Source organism: Pyrus communis, chromosome 6 (genome assembly GCF_041283825.1).
Source record: "Pyrus communis isolate YQ-2024b chromosome 6, ASM4128382v1, whole genome shotgun sequence".
Classification (NCBI taxonomy): Eukaryota; Viridiplantae; Streptophyta; class Magnoliopsida; order Rosales; family Rosaceae; genus Pyrus; species Pyrus communis.
The window spans coordinates 10,457,332-10,481,791 of NC_142570.1; the positions used below are offsets into that span (position 1 = coordinate 10,457,332).

Genomic DNA, 24,460 nt, shown 5'->3' on the forward strand with positions numbered 1-24,460 from the left:
ACCATACTAAATAGTAGTGAGAAAAAAAGGCTATCACCAACCCCAATCTGAAAGAGGCCGATGTTTGGAGGAGTTTTAGTTAGAGTTTGTTGTTTGGGTCACGGGGGAAAGGGGAGGCCAAAGAACTACTTTCCTTTGATTAATTATAGTCTTGATTCCTGTTGGTATCTAATTATTATTATTTAAGGAGTGAAAAAAGTTTGAAACTGTTACAATAAAAGTTTTGTTGGTGTCTAAGATTGACTTTGATTTAGTAAGTGTTGAGTGAAAACACATATATCAATTTGCTTGGTTTGTCAAAATTGAAGGTAATTGATTCATTTACTCTGCGCTCACAATCCCTGAAAATTGAAGTTGGGAGGTAATTGCATATGAAAATTGAAGTGCTTCTTTTTTATAGATAGCATTCACGTCTTTTAATTCCATTTACAATACACACTACAAATCTTTTGGTAATAATTTTCAAGCTAAAATATGTGCATGTTTTGAGTTTGATTTCTAGCATTGGTGAATTACACGGTAATGGTCAAAGGTAGGCTAGAATGCATTTATGAATCTTCTGACCCCAGAAGAGTAGACTGTCATATCAAAATCACCAACTAATCTTCTTCTTTTTAAAAAAAAAAAGAAAAAAAAAACCTATTAATTTACACCAAATTTCCCATGAAATCGTTAATAATGTATTAATATAAACATGTTTAACCACCCATTAAAAGACTTGTCAGTTGACTTAAAATCAGTGGATTTGGCTCTTTCAACTTCAGTCCAAAACACTCTTTTGCTGCTCTTCTTGAGAGCACATGCTTCCATGTGATACCATTACGACCACACACGAATGGAGAGCTATGATCTGTTCCAACTCATTATTCTCTATGCAATCAATGGCTTGGATTGCATCACTCTCCCTCAGAAAAAAATAATAATAATATTACAAATTTAAACTTTGAAATGGGGTTGAACACAAATCCACAACTGAAGTACCCCATGAGTCCAATCACATTTGCCCACACTTATAGACAGCTTGTGAACACATTACAAGTTTTCTGAAAGAGGGATATAATACTATTCCAATAGTTGGTAGCTAGATTGACAAAACCTTTATTATATAATCATATACTTGGAAGTATGGCTTTACTCCGTTTTATAGAACACGTGTTCAAATCTTATTAGATAAAAATAAGGGGTGGGCGTTGAATTTTCAGCAACCAAATGTTATTCCATTTTATATGTTAAGTTGTTTGTCAATGAGTAATTAACTTTTAGATGTACTCCAAAAAATGAAAAATCATTCAACTATACTTTTAAAATACCAGGAATTTCATGAGTTATCAAATTTGTTCCGATCTTAGGCATCAAACGATCCCTTAACGTCTATTAATATATAAGTTTTTATTTATTTATTATTATTTTGAAATTATTATGCAGTTGTGTTTTATAATTTTGAAGCAATTACAAACAGAAATGGTCGTATCTCTTTCAACATTAGTTAATTCAGCACACCTATGAGGAAGGTGGTTCACTATGAATACATACATACACACACACACATACACATATATTTGTACATAGGTTCAAGCTTTATGCAAGAAGTGGGAACAAAAGGATCCCTCAAAAGGAACACCTAGGTGTTTTTTGAGGGTCACATTATTCACATCGAGTTTTTTTGACTAAGTGGGATCCAATGAGTGTAGCATATTATAAAGCATGCAGCCAACTAGGTATGGAATAGTGGTCTACATTTTAAAGCATGTGAAATTCTTCCTTTGACCTGTGAAGACAAACGACGGATCATGAACTTGTTTGAAAATACTCTTTTAAAAAGCATTTCTACTAAAAAACGCTTATTTGGAGTACATTGATTTTTTTTAGACAAATGCAAGTGCTTCTTGAAAGAAGCACACAACATGTCTTACTTATAAAAAGCACTTCAAGTGTTTTTGTTTTTTATTTTTTATTTTTATTTTTTTTGAAGTAGAAGCACTTTTAATTTTATTTATACTGCACATTGTCATAAACATTTTTAGTGATCTGAAAACACTATTGTTTGTTTTAAAAATATTTCAAACATGCCCTGTATACAAGTTGTTTTATTAATGTGATAGTCTATTCAGAATAGAGTGAAGCTAATATATGATGAAAGTATCAAAATTCACTATAAATCCAAATAGTAATTACACTCATATGTATCATATTCGAGATACAAGATTAAATGCTTGTTGATGGCTACAAATTATTGTAGCAAATATTGACAAGTATTATGGAGTGTGTTTTCTGTATTTTTTCAATAAGGAATCACATACATCGATAATTTTCTGCATAGATTTGGCTAGCATTGAATTGCAAATGCCACATGGATTAGCAAAAGCATGCGACACTGTAAGTACTACACTATAAGACTTCTCCTTATTAACTTAATATCACCACATGGCAGGTGTTATAAAAACTAACAGTGTGATTTAGTAATATTTCTGTTCACTTATATGAAATCTTAGATTCAATACATTGAATTGCTCATCGCTAAATAAACAGAATAATTGTAGAATTAATTACCATGATCTTTGGGCTTTGGGCATAAGCTCATTTTCAAAGCCCAAAATTTAAAGTAGACATCCCGTCATATGAAGCAATTATACCTTCTAACTCGAATTTGAATTGGATTTAAGTTCTAACTTTTTTCCCGTTATTTAGTATTACGATCTAGTGGTATTTATCTTCACTTATAAGTGAGAAGTTTTAGGTTTAATTCTTACCAAATGTGAATTTGAACCACATTATTATGGCTAGTCTAGTGTGATGTTTAGCCCATTACCCCAACCCCTTAGACCATCTTCAACACATAAGATAAAGCTTAAAATATAAACTTCAAACCACACCCCCCCCCCCAACCTCATCTCCAATCATTGGGTTAAAATAAGCCTTGGGAGGAAAATATATCTTTGGATTATATTCTCCACATGATTTAAGTCTGGCTTAAATTATTTTGAACCCACCAAACTGTCATATTTCAAGCCTTTTTTTTTTTAAACTTATAATCAAACTGTCACATCCCGGCCCGGGACGAATCACATCCCAGGCCCGCTCCACCACCGTAGCACGATATTGTCCGCTTTGGGCTTACCATTCCCTCACGGTTTTGTTTTTGGGAACTCATGAGCAACTTCCCAGTGGGTCACCCATCATGGGATTGCTCTAGCCCCCCTCTCGCTTAACTTCGAAGTTCCTACGGAACCCGAAGCCAGTGAGCTCCCAAAATGCCTCGTGCTAGGTAAGGATGGGAATATACATTAAAGGATCACACCCTTGGGTGATGTGGGATGTCACAATCCACCCCCTTAGGGGCCCGACGTCCTCATCGGCACACCACGACCAGGGTTAGGCTCTGATACCAAATTGTCACATCCCGGCCCGGGGCGAATCACTTCCCGGGCTCGCTCCACCACCGTAGCACGATATTGTCCGCTTTGGGCCCTGACCACGCCCTCACGGTTTTGTTTTTGGGAACTCACACGAGAACTTCTCGATGGGTCACCCATCCTGGGAATGCTCTCGCGTGCTACTCGCTTAACTTCGGAGTTCCTACGGAACCCGAAGCTAGTGAGCTCCCAAAAGGCCTTGTGCTAGGTAGAGATGGGAATATACATTTAAGGATCACACCCCTAGGTGATGTGGGATGTCACAATCCACCCCCCTTAGGGGCCCGACGTCCTCGTCGACACACCACGACCAGGGTTAGGCTCTGATACCAAATGTCACATCCCGGCCCGGTGCGGATCACATCCCAGGCCCGCTCCACCACCGTAGCACGATATTGTCTGCTTTGGGCTTACCATTCCCTCACGGTTTTGTTTTTGGGAACTCACGAGTAACTTCCCAGTGGGTCACCCATCATGGGATTGCTCTAGCCCCCCTCTCGCTTAACTTCGAAGTTCCTACGGAACCCGAAGCCAGTGAGCTCCCAAAAGGCCTCATGATAGGTAGGGATGAGAATATGCATTTAAGGATCACACCCCTGGGTGATGTGGGATGTCACACAAACGGTTTTGATCAAATGATATCAATATAACGGTAAAAAAAAAGATTTGACGGCCAAAAATTAAATCTAATGTCTACATAATTTAAGAAAATTATTTAAATCAAATTTCACATAAAACTTTATAAATACCTATTTATTTGTAGGCTTTTTAATTACTTATCGGAATTTAAATAGGCTTTTTAATTATAAATATCTACATAAATTTTACTTTTAAAAAAGTTACTGAAAAAAAATAGGCTAAAATTATTATTTAATAAACTCAGGCTAAAATTTTAACCATAACAATTGGAGGAGAACATTAGTTTTTGGGTTATGACTTAAAATGTGATAGGCCGTTCCGGAATTTTCAAACCATAAGTGTGAAATGATGATTTTGCCCCTAGTGTGAATTTTCGTTGTATGGTTGTTTTTGTGCTTGGTTTGGGCTGGTTGTGGACCACACACATTTCCCCACACACTTCCTTCACCCTTTCCCTTCCCTGCACCCCCCTGTCCCGAGCTCTTTCTCTCCCATTTCCTATCCCATTTGTATGAACATACCTAGAAACCCTCCAAATCTTCACAGATCGAGGAAACAAAGTATATATTCTTGCTCGTGAGGTCCGTAGAAGTTCATCCATACCCATTTCAGGTAAGGATACCTTCGTTTTCATGTCGAACTCGGGATACCCTGATTTTTGTCACTGTTCATGCACACATTAATTCTTGTGTTTTTGGGAATTTTAAGCTTGTAGGAAGCTTGGTGAGGTCCTTAGGAAGCTCGGGGTGGTTGGTTTGAAGGTTTTGGAAGTCGGGATCGTGAGTTTCGAGGTTGGCCGGAGTTGGTGGTGTTTTCCCGACAAGATTCCGTGGATTTTAGCACTTGAAAGTGGTATGATTTGTTCCTCTCGTTGTAAGCTTCATTTTGGTACCAATTTTGTGAAATTTGGTTGAAAAACGAAGAAGTTACAAAGGTTTGAAATTTTTACGATTTTCCGATGCCGGCGACGGCGCCGGAGCCTCGCCGGAGAAGACGACGGAATATTCCGTCAGTTTGGACAAAATATTCCTAACGGCGTTAACAGAATCCGTTAAAGTTAACAGAATATTCCTGACGGCGTTAACTGACGCCGTCAGTGTGCCAGGCACGTGCCTGCGCGTGGCCGGCGTGTGTGGCCGTGCCTTGGCCGGCACGTGGCATACACCCCATTTGAGCATTGTATGAGACTTTATTTCTTAAGGTTGGTTATGTGTTTTAAAATTAATGTTTTTGTAGTTGTTTCGCATATAGGTGAGACCTATCCCGAGGACGAGCGCGGTCACTCGAGGCAAGGGGGTTACGACCCTTTTACATACCAGTGAGTAGGCTTTTGGTTTTCCGTATATACCTATATACTTATGTTTTTCCCAGAAATTGATTTGAAACGTTTATACGTTTATATGCCATGCTTATTGTTTGCCTTTTATTTACACATTATGAGTCGCATATGTTTATATATGTTTGGTGCTGCGGATGCACAGGTAAGTGCCAGGTGAGTTGTGATTTATGTTTACATTTAGTAGTGATTTGAGATGCATAGAGAGCTCATAACCTGCACCCCCGGTGTTAGTGCTCCCGTCCAGAGTTGGGCACAGTCCTTCACGTGATGTTCACCTCCCGCACCACACGCTCATCTTGGATCTAAGTTAGGTGCACAGTCCTGTCGTACAGACCACTTTAGGTGGTTCCGACTCGTAGGTGACCCGCGATTATTCGCCAAGCCTTCACGTGATCGTAGCACTTGAGCGTACTTATATTACACCCAGTCCTGTCGTACAGACCACTTTAGGTGGTTCTGACTCGCGTGCAGGTATAGTTAGTGAGATGGAGATTTGAGCTCTAGATTCAGCCGTACAGGTCACGTTAGGTGACTCCGACTGACAGATTCATGGCATTGATTTTGACATTTTCCTGAGCACTTGCATTTATTCGAGACATTTGACATGACATATTTCTGAGCATGACTTATATATATGTATATTCTATTTTCTGGGAAGTATACAGGTTTTACGGCGAGGGTTATAATCTTGTTTATGAAATGGTTTTTGAAAAGCTTTGTTTTTGCCCACTCACACTCTTTGTTTTGCGCCCCTCCAGGTTCTAGTTGGCTAGCACGTTTGGTGGCTTCCCTGAGGATTTCCCCGGCATATCTGACAAATTATTACCAGTGTAGGACCACCTTCGGGTGTGCTTTTGTCGTGTCGTTTTCTCCCGGACTGCATTAGGTATTCGTGCTCTGAACCTTGTGTTCACACCTACGCTTGCACTTGTTTGTTATTACTCTGTGTAAAGCTGGTTTTTAATTATTCGTACTATTTTTATTATTATTCTATTAGCTTCCGCACTGCGCACATGGTTACGTCACTTTCACGTGACGACCAGCATGCCCTGATCTCGATTGGGGTGTGTCATAAAATTTTATGGCTTAAATCTTTATCTCGAAGGGTTGGAGATAGTCTTAGTATAAATATTATCGTTTGTTAAAATGTTCCAACTTCTTCCCCAAAAGCAAAAACTCCGACTCAACAAACCACGACATAAACAGAATCTAATTGCATCCAAAGTTTAAACTACTACACCCAACTTCAAAAGTAAAATGATACCTTGCTTACCAACATTTAAACAAAAATAAGAATGAATCACATACTTATTTTTCTTATACATCGATATATTTATACTAAATTGAATGAAGTGACTCGTCATTCTCAAGATTCGAATTTAAGACGTCTTACTTATAAGTAAGTAAAAATATCACTAAATTGCAATATTTAAGGTAGATGAACCACATAATAAGTTTGACGGTGAATTAACATAACCACCCACCGCCAATGATCTCACGACCTAAACAAACCTCAGATTATTTCAGCCATCCATATTGGGCCAAGTTAAGGCCCAACTTTGCTGTCCAGGCCCAGGAAATAACAGATAATATTAAAAAACCACAAATACAGACAGACAACCCAAAACATCGGCCAATGGAACATCAAAAATGAGGAAAAAGATTATCATCAAATTTAAAAATAAAATAAAAAGTCAAACGTAATTTAGAATATAATAATGGCTTCAGTGAGGCACCTAAAATTGGTTCCATCTCACTATCTCAGGTTGTTTTAAAGTCCCTGGATTTTCCTTGCATTTTGATCATCAAATCACACAAGGTAATTGCACAAGAAACCATCCAATTCCAATCTCAATTTATTTTTTTTTCACAATATTATCTGAATCAATGGAAACCATGATTAATTTGTTTTAGGGGTTTTTGTTTATCATTTTATTGAATTTTGGTGTCCATAATTTGCATTATCCATATATCCTTTTATAAGGAGTGTATCAGTATCAATGGGCTCTGTTCATTTTTCATCTGGGTCATTTTTGATCTAGGGTTTTAGGGCCTCTTGGGGATTTTGTTGGGGTTTTGGGCATCTGGGTTTTCGTTAAAACTTTGATTACTTATTGGGATTCAAGAGATTAGTGCTTAAAGTAGGTTTGTTTGGGGTTTGGAATGGCTCGGTTGGTTCTGCCATGCAAGAGCTCTGCTTTTGTGAGGACCAGTCTTTTGGGTTTGATCTCATCTGCTCCTGTGATTGCTCTTAACCCATATCTTTGATTAGTGGATAGTGATTAGTTTGTATATTTGATTGGTGTGTTTGTTTGTAATTGTGTGTATTGAAAGATTGTGACTTGCAAGCAGTTTTACTGGTGTGTGTGATTGTAAGAGATGGTCTGTCGAATTTTATAGTAAAACACAGAAGCATATTTGAAATCTAGACTAGGAATCTACTAAAGGGTTGTAAGTCGTGTCGCTTTTTCGTGGTTAATAGCTATGGTTCTTTGTTTTTTGTTTTCCTTCAAATTTCTTCACTTTAGCTATCTTTTCGTCTCTGGCCAGCTATTTATATATTCTCTTTAGGATATAGAATGTCATATCTATGTGCTGTATGGTTTTGCAAAGAAGAATTACGGAGCGACAGCGTGTTGCAATTGTGTGGATACAATTTTGTATTTGGTTTGTGTTTTTAAAACTTCGTCCACTTGCTGAATATTTTCTCTTTCTTTTGAGCTTCAGTGTACCAGTTGTGTTAGATTGTTGGGGAATTCAGCCAAAAGGCTTTCCAGATACAAGCGCTTTCTTACTTTGGAGGTTCGTGCATATTTCTCAACTTTTTCATAGGTGAATTGTTTTAAATACATGTTCTTTTCTTTTTTATAGTATTGTGTTTCGTTGACGACTTTGTTATATCAACTTTGAAATTCGAACAGAAGTTTCTGAAACCTAAACTCTTGTAATGAACTGATGTTTTCAGGCCACGTGTTCAAGGAATTATCGCTTTCCATATACTGCATTACCTGTGAGTTGCAATGCTTTTACCAGAAACTGTTTTGTGTGTTCTGATATTTCTTTGCACACACACATATTTGTATGAGTTGTGTCCTCGGTTCTTGTTCTGTACTCAACAAATTATTCATGCTCCACACCAATCTTGTAGTTGTTTCGTCTTATGCTTTTGTTAATCATGTGAAAATCTTGAATCATTCCAGAGGGACAAACAAGGGAGCAGGAGGCTAATCTGTTCAGTTGCCACAGAAAGCTTGCCAGATCAAGTTGACGAATCCAAAATGGCTGCACCAAAAGAAATATTTTTGAAGGATTACAAAATGCCTGACTACTACTTTGACTCGGTATACTACACTTTAATAAATCAAATTACTGTATATTCTTTAGGTTTCTGATCTTTTGTACCCTCAATTTTTCTGTACTTATGGAGCTACTACTTCAGGTGGATTTGGACTTTTCGCTGGGTGAGGAGAAAACAATTGTTGGTTCAAAAATATGTGTCTTCCCCCGGGTTGAAGGTAGTCCTATGACCACTCTTCGCATTTAGTATTTCATTGGTAGAAAATATCTCTGTCTTTGTTATCCTGGTAACTTCCTGGTTATTTTAACGAATTGATTATGCTTGTCAGAAAATATTGTCATTTGTCTGGCGCAGTGTTCTAAATCTAGCTTTGCTTGTCTTTTCTATTATGCTACATATTATTTTGTGGAAGAATTCCTAGTAATGTTTTTATTCATAAATTTTTGTTTGTATGACAGGATCTTCTTCCCCATTGGTTCTGGATGGAACAGATCTTAAATTACTCTCAGTTCGGATCAACGGCAAGGATTTAAAGGCATGTAATTTCTATTGTGTTTGTGCCATTCTGGTTTTTGGTTAGTTTCATGATTGCTTTCTGCAGAACATAAGCATCGACTCAAGCTTATTCCTTAATGTAATGCATAGAAAGGTTTTTATTTTTTATTTTTTTTTTGTACTTTGTAAAATTAGCAGTTTAAGTTGCCTCTTTCGTTGACATCATACCTGAACCTTGATATCATGAACATACCTTTTCTATTAGAAATATATTATGTACTGATTTCTATTTTCAAAAGTTCTTCCTCCCCTTTCTGGGAATCCTATGATTTATTCTCATTGTTTTTTCTCCCTTGATAGGAGGAGGATTACAACTTGGATTCACGCCATTTGACACTAAAATCACTACCTAGCGGGGCATTTACTTTGGAAATTTTAACAGAGATGTATCCCCAGAAGAACACATCATTAGAGGTGCATGTCGTCATATCTACAATTATTCTTTTTTTTTGGTCTGGTATGTGTTTCTTTTTGGCCTTGACCGTAGATTAATTTTACTGCAGGGACTTTACAAGTCATCCGGGAATTTCTGCACCCAGTGTGAAGCTGAGGGTTTTCGTAAAATTACATTCTATCAGGTTTTGTAAATTTAATTGATTATTTATTCTGGTCCTCCAGTTATAATTTTTATCAACTTCTGCTGTACTGATTACATTTCACTTGGAACAGGACCGTCCTGATATAATGGCAAAGTATACATGCCGCATTGAAGCTGATAAATCGTTATACCCAGTGTTGTTGTCCAATGGAAATCTCAGAGAGCAGGGAGACCTAGAGGTGATCATCACTTACTAAACGAAGCAATATTTGGAGATTTACTGTACTTTTATATGTTCTAATCTTGTGCTTGTGGTTCAGGGTAATAGACATTATGCTCTTTGGGAGGATCCCTTCAAGAAACCCTGCTACTTGTTTGCTTTGGTTGCTGGACAGCTCGAGAGCAGAGATGACACATTTATTACTCGTTCAGGTCGAAAAGTGGCTTTGAGGATTTGGACCCCTGCTCAAGATGTAGCAAAAACAGCACATGCCATGTATTCACTTAAGGCTGCTATGAAATGGGATGAGGATGTGGGTTTCTTTTCGTTTAAGAAGATTATTGGTTTTGATATCAAAGTTCTGTAATTGAATTGATTGTAGAGTTTGTTGTGCTGTGCTAAGTGCTAACATTTGACTATTCTAATAGGTTTTTGGTCTCGAGTATGATCTGGATCTCTTCAACATTGTGGCTGTTCCAGATTTTAACATGTATGTATTTTTTTTTTTTTTCCTTTCTAGGTAGAAGTTTAAAAAATAATTATGCAACATTCCAAATTTGAACTTTATTTGGTGGAATGTGACTGATGGTTTCATTTTACTAATCTTAATTTATTCTATAGTTTAACGATACTTTTTGTTCTTATTTGATTACCAGGGGAGCTATGGAAAACAAGAGTTTGAATGTATGTATTCCTCTCATAATCTAGTTTTGTTGATAAAGAGTTCCATATTTTCTTTATATATGTACAATGTTGATTAATTTTTAATTTTTGCAGATATTCAATTCCAAACTTGTCTTGGCATCTCCAGAAACTGCTTCCGATGCAGACTATGCAGCCATCTTGGGTGTTATTGGCCATGAGGTTTGTTTTTCACATCTATAAGATCGGGACACAAACCTTCATCCTATGCCAATTTTGATTTGTGGCAGGAGCAAATTGGTGCTGATTTTTTTTATTTTTATTTTTTATTTTTGCAGTATTTCCATAACTGGACTGGCAACAGGTTGGTTGACAAAGATTATATGCATCCTATCCCATGAGAGGGTTCAGTAATTACACCAAGGCATTAGGATTTATGTGTCTACAACCTTTTTAATGCAAGAATATGTTTAATCTTGAGCTAATTGTTTCGCTAATATACATCCAGAGTGACATGTCGTGATTGGTTTCAACTTAGCCTGAAGGAGGGTCTAACTGTTTTCCGTGATCAGGTATTACTTTTTATCCAGGCCATTTATAGTCCCATGGAGATACTTGTAGATTTGATCTTATGACATGGAGAGTTTTGCTCATTTATGACATTTATTATGTGTAGGAATTTTCATCTGATATGGGGAGTCGCCCTGTAAAGCGGATTTCTGATGTTTCCAAACTTAGAAATTATCAGTTTCCACAGGTTTGCCTTTTCATCTTATTTTATACTATTTTATGGAGCTTATTAGTTGAGTTATGAGTCCATTGTATGACTGTATTTGATGTTCGAATGATATGTTGTACGGTGCCACCTTTTTAAGTACTGATATATTTTTTCCGGTCTTTTAGGATGCTGGCCCCATGGCTCATCCCGTGCGGCCACATTCTTACATCAAGGTCAGATGTCACCTTTTATTTGGTAGCTCATACAGAGTTGGCTTTTTCTAATCCATTTCTAATTATTGCCTTTAGATCATATTCATGTTTTCTTTCTTTCATGCAGATGGATAACTTCTATACAGGCGAGTTTTCTATCTTCAGTAATTTGGGTGAAGGCCTCTTTTGTTTGTCATAGGAATTTGTGCTCTCAATTTTGACATGTTTTGGGTGTCTTGTGCAATCACATTGTATCTGATTGTAATTTTGGGCTGCCATCAACATCTACTTGCAGTGACGGTAGGGATTAGCAACTGTTCTTCCTATCTCGTTTTCCTTTTCTATAATTTGTGGAGAAGACATCTAATTATCCTCTGTTATTCCATTTTCTTTTGACAGGTGTATGAAAAGGTTTCTCCTCTCTCTCTCTCTCTATACACACACACACATACACACACACACATACATACATACATATATACATACATACATATATACATACATATACATACATATACATACATACATACATACATACACACATACATAGATATATATATGTGTGTGTATATATATATATATGTATATATATATATATGTATATATATATATATATATCTATCTATATGCGCGTCTACAAAGTCAATGGCACAATCTTACGTTCCAACTTTATCAGGGAGCTGAAGTAGTCAGAATGTACAAAACCTTACTTGGAAGTCAAGGTTTCCGAAATGTAAGACTGAAAACCTATTTCTAAAACTAATGCTTGAATGATTACAAGTTTACTTAATATTTTCAGGCGGACCATTTTTCAAAGTCAACTTATCTGAGTTTTCCCGATTTCAGGGCATGGATCTTTACTTCAAGAGACATGATGGACAAGCTGTAACCTGTGAAGACTTTTATGCTGCCATGCGAGATGCTAATAATGCAGATTTTGCTAATTTCTTATTATGGTGCTTGTCTGTCCCTCACTTCTTGTTTCCTAATTTTTGTACTGGTGGTATTCATGCTTAGTTCTTACATATTAGAGTGTAACTAAACTGTAGGTACTCCCAAGCTGGGACCCCAATTGTTAAAGTTGCATCCTCTTATAATGCTGAGGCCCGTACTTTTTCTTTGAAGTTTAGGTATACTCGACTCAACAGGATGTAGTTTTGTCTTGTCTTTATCTGTCTTTTTGTTTGGTGGCACTACTAACCAGCTCTGTTTGATGATGGACATGATCAGTCAAGAGGTGCCACCAACTCCAGGGCAACCCATTAAAGAACCCATGTTCATTCCCGTGGCAGTAGGTTTACTTGACTCAACTGGCAAGGAGGTGCCTCTGTCCTCTGTGCATCATGATGGGATAGTGCAGTCTATTGCTAACAATGGTCAGCCAGTCTACACCACAGTTCTTAGAGTAACAAAGGTTGGCTCAGATTTTCCATTTTTAGCTATTCTTCTCTGTCTCATATTTGCAGTTTTGATTTCTCTATCCTCCAACTTAGAGGCTATATGTCAAACAATAGTGTCACTGACATGCAATTAAGAATGCATGGTAGCTTGGATTATAACCAGCAGAACTTTTGTGTGAACTGTGAAGATATACTTACTAAATAGATGTAAAACTGAAATCTTTTTTCAAACTTGTTAAATGCAAAGCCTCTAATTTGTTTTCTTTGAGTTATCTTTTTACCACATTACACAGTGATGTATATTGGCAAAATATAGAGGTGTTGGCGTGTAAAACTGGGTCTTTTAAATGGACACCAGGTGCTTGTATTAATAATTTTGCTTTTACTATCCTATGCAGAAAGAAGAAGAGTTCATCTTCTCTGATGTATCCGAACGACCGATTCCATCTCTGCTCCGGGGCTATAGTGCACCTATTCGTCTGGAAACCGATCTCACAGATAGTGATCTCTTTTTACTCCTTGCTTATGATTCCGACAAATTCAACCGGTTTGTCTTGTGCAAACAGAAAATATCTCGTTTCATTAAATGAGCCCCCGTTTGAAGTTTGCTTATTTACTTATTTATATTTGTGTTGCAGCTGGGAGGCTGGACAAGTGCTGGCACGTAAGCTGATGCTTAATTTGGTTGCTGATTTCCAACAAAACAAACCTTTGGTTTTGAATCCGAAGTTTGTGCTTGGGCTCAGAAGCATACTGTCTGACTTAAGCTTGGATAAAGTATGATGAAGCCTTTTATTTTTTTCAAAAATAATTTTCTGATGTGGGAAGAATTAATTCATAAGTGAACTGTATGTGCCTTTGGTTGATTAGGAATTTGTGGCAAAGGCAATAAGTCTCCCCGGTGAAGGAGAAATAATGGACATGATGGAAGTTGCAGATCCTGATGGTGTTCATGCTGTTCGTTCTTTTATCAGGAAGCAGCTAGCCCATGAACTGAAAGCAGAGCTTCTGAGCACAGTATGATAATTTTGATTTACCTAGAGTTTTATTGAGAAATTCGTCGTGTGCTTTCTTTACTTGTTCTATTCTACCAAGAACAGACTTGAACTTTACATGTTTCACAGGTTGAAAACAACAGGAGCTCAGAAGAGTATGTGTTTGACCACCCCAATTTGTCCAGGCGTGCTCTTAAGAATATTGCTCTTGGTCTGTTTTGTTCTTCTGAGACGTAATGTTTTCTATATTGGTGAAGTTAGCCTTGCATGAACTCATTGTGCTTATATTTTTTTGTTTCGTCTATAGCATATCTTGCATCGCTCGAGGATTCAAAGTGTACTGAGCTTGTGCTAAATGAGTACAAGACTGCCACAAACATGACTGAGCAGTTTGCAGCTTTGGCAGCCTTAGCACAAAACCCTGGTAAAACTCGTGATGATATTCTGGCCGACTTCTATAGCAAATGGAAGGAGGACTATTTGGTAAAGCTCTATTTCCAACTTAATAGTCCCTAAATTGCTAGAATGAGTTATATTTATTAGTTCTTTGGTGTGTGTTTTCCTCTCCCTCCCTCCCTTCCTCCCTCCCTCCTTCCTTCCTTCCCTGTCTGCATGTTTTTCTGAGGTTCATTACATGTAACTAATGTTATCCTGTATGATGTTCACTAAACCTACATTTCCTTGTCGTTAAGTTGCACTATTAAGGACTTTAATGGAGCTACACACCAAATTTTTTGTTTTCATTTCCCACGTCAATTGGAAGGCAAGATTGAACCCAGGATGCTTTATGATAGTGACTCATAATCTATTTTGCTCTGACTTCCGTTGTCTTCACCGAGCTCCTTGTCAATTTCTTATTACAAGTTTCAGCTTTTGAAATTCCTTAAATGAACATTAGTTTATCATATATCAGATGTTCTGTTTCATCGGCTTGCTTCTCACCTTTCCACCTTTGCATACTAAGTAACTTGGTGCTTTTGGACCTCGAAAAACAAAGGGCTGAGTGCTAACCCGGCCTACAGTTGTTTAGTATGTACCTTTCTGATGATTTCTTCTCTCATTTATTCAACTAAAAGCTTCTTCACTTCTTTTTTGTTTTGTTTGTTTGTTTTTTTTTTTTTTTTTCTTCGTATTTTTGTATTCCTCTCCTCAGGTTGTGAATAAATGGTTTCAACTTCAAGCCATGTCAAACATTCCTGGCAATGTTGAGAATGTGCGGAACCTCTTAAGCCACCCTGCATTTGACTTGCGCAATCCAAACAAGGTGTACTCACTCATTGGAGGTTTCTGTGGCTCTCCTGTTAATTTCCATGCAAAGGATGGGTCAGGCTACAAGTTTTTGGGAGAAATTGTGATGCAATTAGATCAAATAAACCCTCAGGTTTTTTGATCGAATCCTCTTGATTAACATTTTTCTTGCTGTGAATTGCTTGGTTGTCATTACATGTTATTTCTTCCCTAATAACATCCTTGGTCATGGATTGCAGGTGGCCTCCCGCATGGTGTCAGCCTTCTCCAGGTGGAGGCGCTATGATGAAACCCGGCAAAACCTTGCCAAAGTAAGTATTTCATTCTTATCGCTCGCATTTTTGTTATTTTTCCCACAGTACATTCTTTGGGCATTGCTTAATTTCTTGGACTACAAAGCACAATGTTCTTATAAAGTTCGAACAGAAAAATCGATGTTTAGATGCAGTGTTTGTATTTGTTTCAATTCCGGAGCCAGCACAGTAATAGATTCCATGGTATGGTGTTTGCAGGCACAACTGGAGAAGATATTGTCTGCCAATGGACTGTCAGAAAACGTGTTTGAGATCGCGTCCAAGAGTTTGGCCGCTTAGTTTTTGGGTAATTTGGAAGAGAAACTGCATATGCATTTGTATCACTCTTGTAATATAGAGAAATAATCATCAGTTGGCTTGTTATGCAGGAGGACAAGTCTATTTTAGAATTGCTTGTTTACTGTTATGCGTTGCCCTTGTGAAGTTCAAATTATGTTGATGGTTATTGGGGTTGCTTTTATGAGTTGTTGTAGTACTCCAAAAACGTCATCTTGCACTTGACGAGTTCTTTATTTATTTATTTATTTTCGTTACGGAGGATGGGAGGAGTACTACTTTTATAGTGTCAATATCAGCTTTGAACTAGAAACGGACCGCAAAAAGGTCTCTCACTAACAGTATAAGGAATTCAATGATGATAACAAAGCTGTCCTTTGCATTTTAAATATCTTTAAATTTTCTCATGGTGAAATTGAACTCATCTAGGATTTTATTGGCGACTGACGTCATGTTACTGTGGCATCTTAGATCAATAATAGCGTTTTTCAAAAGTAACTTTTTATAATTGGTTTAAGATACCGCAATTTTAGCGGTCCTATTTCGTGTAAGTTTGAAATGTGGGGTACGACAAACTCTTTTCTTGGCAATATCTGAAAATGGAGAGTTGAAATGGTCACGGCCGCAGCACGTGAGATGTTGACTAAAAAGAACCCAAAAGAAAAACTTGACCTAAATAAGACATCCAAATGCAAAGCACTTCATGTGGAATTTGGGTTTTGCCTCTTTTTCAAAGGTCCAAGAAAGGTCGATATCATGTGAGAAAAACCGAGTTCCAAACTTTCCAAAGAGGAATCTACTTTGTTTTGACCAAAAGTCCCCAAAGGGAGTCCTAATCCTTCACTCATCAAATGCGATAATTTATGAAATCTCAATCAAATTTGCATAATTAGTGTTCTTCTTAAGAGTCAAAAGTATCTCTATCCTTTTTAACTTTTAAAAGTTAATTTTTAGGGATGAGGATTTTCTCCAAAGGATCCTACATCCTGCAGCTAACTTTCGTTAGGTACTGTTTATGTTTAATTTTAAATAAAATAATTCAAACTAATTTCTAGTCGCACGATGTACAATAAATAGATTGGATGTGACAAAGAGGATCTGGATGGAATCCAAATCCAATTTTTAGTTAGGTCATTGATTTATCCCAACCCCAAAGCCTTTTCCCTTGTACCAAACTTTGGTAACTCATTAAATCAAGCTTTTTGACTAAACTTTTTTACATGTTTAACTGCATTTCCACTTTGAAATAGGTTGGTGATTTGCTTTTTAACTCATATAAAGAGAAATAGAACATATTAATGAGTGAATGACATATTCCAAAAGCATATGTTTTCACTTTTAGATAACACTTGGTTATTTTTCTTACCCCAAAACATGTGGTTGTGAACAATGTGTACTAAAAAGGTGGATTTGTGTCCAAGTCTAAGGTAGGGATGATGAGTATGCTTTTAACACAACCACACATGGGGGTTGAACAAAAACTACAATTACGGAAACCTAGTTCGGAAGTCCATTCGTTCTAAAGAAATTCATATGTACAGCTAAATAGTTAACAGACAAACATGATTGTATACTTAAACGTTTTAAACAAAAGCCCTAAATGTAACAACTGACGCTTACCAAACTTGTAGTTTGAGAGATTGCACTTATATATGTATGAAAACAAAATGCAAAGTGGTCAAAACTCAAAATGTAATAAGAAAAAGGAGAAGAGAGAGAAAAGAGAAGGGTCCTTAACCTATTGCAATGCGGAAAGAGATCATCTCCGGATCTCTTCTACAAAGGCCACCGGATTAAGTGATATGAATCCTTGAAATTTGATCCAACGGCTAAAGTTATTATAACTTTTAAAGGGGCCCATGTTTTTAGCCGTTGGATCAAATTTCAAGGGTCCATATCACTTGATTCGGTGGCCTTGGTGGAAGAGATCTGGAGAGAATCTCTTTCCTTGCAATGTGAGGAAAGGGGATGGGGAGGTGGCTTTTGGCTCTTGGGGCATCAAATTCTCAAAAGATTCATAGAAAGTGCATATTATAAAAGGAGAATACTTCTACTCATTATGGGAATGTGAAAAGTCTTATTTCTTTACTAACGTGGTAGTAAGAATAATTAAAATAGTTCATTCATTTACTATCAGTCATGATAACAAGTAATATTTTTATGATGAACTATTATTTGATTCAATAGGTAATTAAACAATTTCTATATAAAAAGAAATTATTTTTATTGAAGATTGTTAATGGATGATAGAAAAATGTATGGTTATAATTATGATTTTGCACTGTAAAATGATGATATTGATTAGATAAGGATTTTCCTACCTTTTGAAAATGAGGCAAGTATTATTATTCTTTTTAATACAACAATATATTTATCGAGGAGGATTGTCTTCCCTCCTAATCTCTCTTTCCTTCCATTTCCTCTCACTTGAATGGTTATGATTAAGCCACATCAACATCTTACATTTGTTTTTCTCTTTTTTATAAAAACAATAGGACAAAAAACTACATGTGAGAGAAGGGAAGAGAAGGGGATGAGAATAGGACGGGAGAGAATCTTACTCCTATATTTATACTAAGGGGTATGGATAAATTAGTTGCGAACTTGTCATTCTCGAGATTTAAACATAAGACCTTTCACTTACAAGTAAAGAAAAATATTGTTAAACCGTAGTCCTAAGTAAGATGTAAGTATTTTTTGTTTTTTTTAAGTGAAAAAAGAAGAGACATGTAAGGAGAGACTCTCCATAAACTCTTTGTCCCTCACAGTTTAACGTCAATTTTCGTGCTAACATTATAAAATATTATGTTAAAAACATGAAGTGACAGAAAGAGCTCCCTTAGTGGTTGGGGACGAATTCCAGACCATATTTTATACGGGACGTCCTGGTTAGATTCTTGGCACTGGTGAATCACATAATGGTGGGCAGGGGAGACTGAAATGCCTCTGTAAGTTTTTTTGGTTTCCAAAAAAATGAACTACTGTGATGAAGCTATCAATTGGTTCCTTTATTTTTTATTTTTTATTTATTTTTATTTTCAAAACAAACGATATTATGTACACTAAGGGAAGAGGTAGGCTTAGCCTCACAATGGGCTAGCAATAATGTGGTTCAAATTCGCCCTTGGCGAGAGGAAGGAATAAGTAAGCCAAGGGAGTTGTTGAGATTGTACGAATAGGCTAAACCTTCAAGCCAGACAGGTTTCACAGATAAGGGGGCGTAGGCTCAAGCTTCATGGATTCCACTTTGAGGCTATCATCTGTTACATGTGCCTTTAATAGATCAAGTAGCGGGGTTACTTCAGAAGCAAGTAAAGCCTCAAGGCAAGCTTAGATAAAGAAAGCAGCTGGCCATATGGAACGGAACATGTTGCTTATTTACTTGCAGGTGAGTCACCACTTAAACAAACAGAGGGGGCGCTGAGGGGGAGCAAAAGGTGCAGTTGCACATGGCCCTGAATTTGAAGGGGCCCCCAAAATTTTTGTCATCTAATCTAATATTTATATGTAATAATGTTCTCTATTTAAAAATTGCTTTTGTTATGTAATAACGTTTTATATTTAAAAAATGTTTTTGTTAACACTTTAAATTTCATTGTGCACTCCTTATAAGCGTATTTTTTCCTTTCTAACACCTTAAAAATGGTATTCTTTTTTCAATTTTATTATATAATAATGTTATATATTCAAGTGAAACTTTGAAGTTAGAAATTTTAAGTTTTTTTTTTCTTGTTTGGTTGTTTAAGATTGAACTGCTTTTGATTATTTAGTCAACATTATATTTGTAGCTCTTTTTATTTATTATTAATGACATTTTTAAACTTGCAATTAGTGAGTGCTAAACTTTATTTTGATTTAAGTGATTATTTTCTAGTATCAATACCTTGTCCTACATTTTTTAAAACTATTTTAAGGAAGGGTCCTTTTATAAATTTCGTATAGAGCCTCTAAAATCTCAGAGACGGTTCTGTCAACAAAAGACCGAACAAGGCTTCTTTCGGCCTGGTTGACCATCCTTTTCTTGTCCCCAAACCCCCTAGCCGCCTACCTACTCATGCTCGTAGCCCGATTGGAAGTCCAGAGTGGGAGATAAATTGAATTTAAGACCTTTTACTTACAACTACAGAGGAATACCACTAAACCGTACTACTAAATGGCAAACGAGTGGAGATGTGGGGAAAAAAAGAGAAAAAAAAAAGTCCAGCATTTCAAAAAGAAAAAGAGAAAAGGATGGGGAGGGATAAGTGAGAGATGCACCAACCGTGCAAGTTAGTTTAAAGTGGCGGGTAGAAGGGGGGCGGAATTTGAGGGCCCCACATGTGATTAGGCAGAGGCCAGTGGGGGGCTGGTTGGTGTTGCGATTGCGCACGAAAGCCATCAATAGCTGGCTGCCCACACGTGCATACTTGTTTGACAAATGCCCCGCCAACCTTTTTGTCCCTTTTTAAATTATAATAAATTAAAAATAACAAATGTTAATTAATCTCCAACTAACGCTATCACTAATTATCCTTGCAGTACAGCATTTGACAAAACTGCCCTCTTACCCCACCGTTTACTATGAAATAGTACCAGTTTTGTGAGAAATGATAACTTTCTTCCTCTTATGCATTCGGGTTAATTCCGTTTGTTGGATATCTAATTATGACTAACTAACTAATTATATAATTATGCTCAAATACTCACTCAATAATGCTGTATAAATAAATATTATAAGTGATTACTAATGGACAAGTCAGAATTACCATAAAACACTCTTCTAATTTGATATGTTTGTCCTAAGCTACTGATCCTCATCATTTGGTTTTGGTATGATGTCGTTTTTGTTATTCTCTTCCTCAACTCAAATCCCTTGCCTAGTACCATGACTAAGATTGAAAATAAAAGTCCCTTTCAAGCAAAAGAATGAAGGAATGAGGAAACAGGAAAAAGAAAAAGCAAAAGTTATGTATTTAAAGATTTCAAGAAATAGAATAAAACTAAAGCAAAAATAAAAATAAAATCAACTCTCTCGATCACTTGAGTCACTCAAAACTTACAGTGATTCGGTTGATAACATAAGAGCTACCAATCTCAAATCGAACCTGGTAAATGAAATAAGGAAAAGATTTTAATTGGGGTCCAAATACCCTAAAAGGTTTTTGAAAATCAAAGAGATAACTTTAAATTTTTGTGGGTGAAAAAAAATATCAAGTAGACTCGGGACCATTATGATCCCCTCATGGCTCCTCCCTTGGTGACTACAAGTTATACTTGTGTCTAATTATTACCTAAGATAGAAACAAGGGTATTTAAGTAAACTTGAGGATTCCCAATCATAATATAATCAAATTTATAAACACTAATCTAAAGTTGAGAGGTGTTAAAAAATCACGACACAAAACAAAGTCATTGCCGTGTTTGACCTTAAAAGTTGTCACCTAAAAATATTAAATTGAAAAAAAATATAAACAAATGCCTAAATATTATCACTAAATATCATTTTTTTCATTTCTACATAACACACGCGCAAACACAGTATAGAGAAAAATCAAATCAACTCAAATCTCGGGGACTCAAAAGTTGGATTTTTCATTCGTTTTTTCCATTTCCCGATTCAATCTTCAAAACCCAAGTCTCCAAATTTTCGTTTGATCTTTCCGGTTCCTGTTCTGGGTTGTTTGGCTTGTTCGATTTTCTCGAGAAAATCCGACTATTTTCTCGGCCGGAGTCGAAAGTACGATGAAAAACGGCGATTTCCGGTGAAATAGAGAAGCGGAGATGAGTGGTATTAATGGAGACTCGAGAACTGGTAACACCGCTTTTGAGACTATAAACGCAGCTGCTTCCGCGATCGCAGCCGCGGAGAACCGTGCGCCTCACGCCACCGTTCAGGTAAATTTGTCACAAAATGTTATATCTTTTGTTGCTGTTGATTCTGAATATGTTGATTTGACCTTGTTTGGAGGATTCTTGAAGTGTTAATCTTTGGTCCTGGTAAAATTTATATTATTATCTTAATCCCATGTTTTTGTGAGAGATTTTTAAGATCCAATTGTGTTATGTTAATCTTTGTTCTTGTTGGTTTTGTAGATTTGATTTGGTTTGTATGAATTGCGTATTTTCTTAAATTCATTGAGCTGCCTTTTTGGAAATTTCTGGTCTGGAAAGTGCTTTTGGAAGTGGAAATTTCCACAAGAGTTTCTTAGGAGTTGACCTGCTTTTTGCAAAAGCATGGAGCTTTGGTTACTAGATTTTAAAAATGATAAGAAATTTTCTATTGGAATGATTTTGGTTTGGTCTCGCTTTCGGCCAAATGAAGAAACAAACAAAGAAACAAACAAGAAAAGAAGAAAAAAGATTCCTTGTGAATTATAATTTGTCATTGTAAAGGAGGCAGGATCGATATAAACGGTTCCGCCTTTTTGGTTAACATTAGGAGTCTCAGCTTTAATTGATTAGTATCGAGCTTCGGCAGCGGAAGCGATTCAACATTGACTTAAGGCGAGGGGGGAAAAGGTTATTGCAATTTATACAAGAAGTATACGGAAAGAGAGAGAGAAAGAGAGAGAGAGAATGAATGATGAATAAACGAGTTAAAGGCGAAACAGATGTGCATCTTCTCTTGTTAATAAAAGCAGTGTACCAGGGGTTAAACTAAAACGTAACATCCGTTTGGATTTGGCATCTGGAACTGATATGATGTAATAGACTCAAATTGTTAACTATCCACAATGTGGAAAGATAACTACTGCTGTTTTTATTGTATTAGAGGTCTGTTTTAATCGTGATTTTTGGTTTAATGCAGAAGAGAAGGTGGGGTAGTTTCTTGAGCACATATTGGTGTTTTGGATTTCAAAGACACAGAAAGAGCATTGGGCATATTGCTCCAGAACCGACGGACCCTGGAGGTGATGCTTCAAGAGCGGAAAGTTCAATCCAGGCACCTTCAATTGTATTTCCCTTTGTTGCACCTCCATCCTCTCCTGCATCGTTTCTTCAATCAGAACCACCTTCGGTCACACAATCACCAGCTACTGGTTTTTTCTCTCTTTCAGCAAGCATGTACTCCCCTGGGCCTGCCTCAATTTTTGCTATCGGTCCTTATGCTCATGACACCCAGTTGGTCTCACCGCCTGTTTTCTCAACCCTCACTACCGAACCATCAACTGCTCCCTTTACTCCTCCTCCTGAGTCTGTTCATTTGACTACCCCTTCCTCGCCCGAGGTTCCATTTGCTCAGCTTCTCGATCCCCACTTCCGGAATGGTGAAGTTGGTCAGAGATTCCCATTATCTCACTACGAGTTTCCGTCTTACCAACTTTACCCTGGAAGCCCGGTTGGTCAGCTTATATCGCCAAGCTCAGGAATCTCAGGTTCTGGTACTTCGTCTCCTTTTCCCGACCGCGACTTTGCTGTTGGTGGTCCTCACTTCCTGGAATTCCGAACAGTTGATCCTCCTAAGCTCTTGAACCTTGACATTCTTTCCACCCGTGATTGGGGTTCAAGACTAGCTTCTGGTTCTGTGACCCCTGATGGTGGAAGGTCAACAGTTTCTGATGGTTTCCTTCAAAAGCCTCAAACCCCTGAGGTTGTATTAAATCCACGATCCAACACTAGAGGTAGAAATAATGGAATTGTGATCAACCATAGAGTTTCCTTTGAGTTAAGTTCTGAAGCAATTGTAAGAAGTGTAGAAAAAAAGACGGTGGCATTAGCGGAAGCTGCATCAACTTCTATACAAGAAACAGAAAAGGGCCAGAGCGAAGAGGATCCTTCCAAAGCAGTGAGCAGTGCCGAGTGTCCTGCCTGTGAGACACTCAGTGATGCACCAGAGAAAGCTGTGGCTGACGAGGAGGATGCACAGCTGCACCAGAAGCACCGATCCATCACGCTTGGTTCTAGTAAGGAATTCAATTTTGACAATGCTGATGGAGGAGATTCAGGTAACTCGAATACTATTGGCTCCGACTGGTGGGCAAATGAGAAAGTTAGTCCGAAGGAAAACGGGACACCAAAGAATTGGTCTTTCTTCCCTATGGTGCAGCCGGGTGTTAGCTAACTAGTATGCATCTCGCTCGTTGCCTCCCTATCCGTGGAGCATCAGAGGTACGACAGGCCTTTGGTTATTGAAACCGGTCAACACATATACAGTGCCACAATGGCCGCAAATTACTGAGAAATTTTGGGTTATAGATTGGGAAATCTACTAGATGATGACTGAGCCAGGTCTAAGGCTGTTTTTTTGTACATGGTGACCTGGAATTCGAGCTCGAAAGACAGGTATGGATACTATAAAACCACAGATTAGTGTCAGTTTTCGGATATGTTAAATGTGTTTTATGTATTATAAATTACAATAGAAGCAGATAAGGATGATGTTATTAAATAAATGATGGTAGAATGCTAATTGATTAAAGTTGTTGCCTTTATCTTTGACTCATTTGCCTTGTGACATCATTTGCCTTGTGACATTTCTTACGAATGTGACGCTTTTCATCGTCAGTTCACTGTTGCTGATGGTGAGTGAGATACTAACATGGAGATAAATCTCTGATAGGGGTGTTTTTCCGAAGGATCCAATTAGAAACAACGTTTTCAATTTCCGTTTTAAAATTTTAAAATCGGATCAGAACATCATTTTTTAAATTCAAAATTTTCAATATATTCAGAA

General features: G+C 37.2%; 2 protein-coding genes across 3 annotated transcripts; both read left to right on the forward strand.

The window, feature by feature from the left end:
* The first annotated feature begins 7,198 nt into the window (after nucleotides 1-7,198).
* On the forward strand, nucleotides 7,199-15,991 carry LOC137710299 (puromycin-sensitive aminopeptidase). Of its 2 annotated transcripts, XM_068449231.2 has the most exons (32): nucleotides 7,199-7,632; nucleotides 8,119-8,193; nucleotides 8,357-8,401; nucleotides 8,592-8,732; nucleotides 8,831-8,906; nucleotides 9,148-9,224; nucleotides 9,545-9,658; nucleotides 9,748-9,822; nucleotides 9,914-10,021; nucleotides 10,103-10,315; nucleotides 10,431-10,492; nucleotides 10,659-10,686; nucleotides 10,780-10,866; nucleotides 10,983-11,008; nucleotides 11,153-11,216; nucleotides 11,321-11,401; nucleotides 11,548-11,595; nucleotides 11,702-11,720; nucleotides 11,870-11,874; nucleotides 11,974-11,985; nucleotides 12,251-12,307; nucleotides 12,421-12,530; nucleotides 12,624-12,704; nucleotides 12,805-12,988; nucleotides 13,373-13,521; nucleotides 13,613-13,751; nucleotides 13,845-13,991; nucleotides 14,099-14,180; nucleotides 14,277-14,452; nucleotides 15,123-15,350; nucleotides 15,457-15,528; nucleotides 15,730-15,991. In XM_068449231.2, exons 1-32 carry the CDS (start codon nucleotides 7,555-7,557, stop codon nucleotides 15,808-15,810), a joined length of 2,940 nt encoding a protein of 979 aa, XP_068305332.2. In that variant the 5' UTR covers nucleotides 7,199-7,554; the 3' UTR covers nucleotides 15,811-15,991. The 2 variants fall into 2 exon arrangements, with proteins under 2 accessions (XP_068305332.2, XP_088551878.1); XM_088695752.1 differs by lacking the exons at nucleotides 11,702-11,720; nucleotides 11,870-11,874; nucleotides 11,974-11,985 and having other exon boundaries at nucleotides 11,548-11,593; nucleotides 12,213-12,307.
* Nucleotides 15,992-21,205: 5,214 nt separating this feature from the next.
* Nucleotides 21,206-24,225, forward strand: LOC137710614 (uncharacterized). Its single transcript, XM_068449683.2, has 2 exons — nucleotides 21,206-21,681; nucleotides 22,595-24,225. Exons 1-2 carry the CDS (start codon nucleotides 21,568-21,570, stop codon nucleotides 23,846-23,848), a joined length of 1,368 nt encoding a protein of 455 aa, XP_068305784.2. The 5' UTR covers nucleotides 21,206-21,567; the 3' UTR covers nucleotides 23,849-24,225.
* The last annotated feature ends 235 nt before the right edge of the window (nucleotides 24,226-24,460 follow it).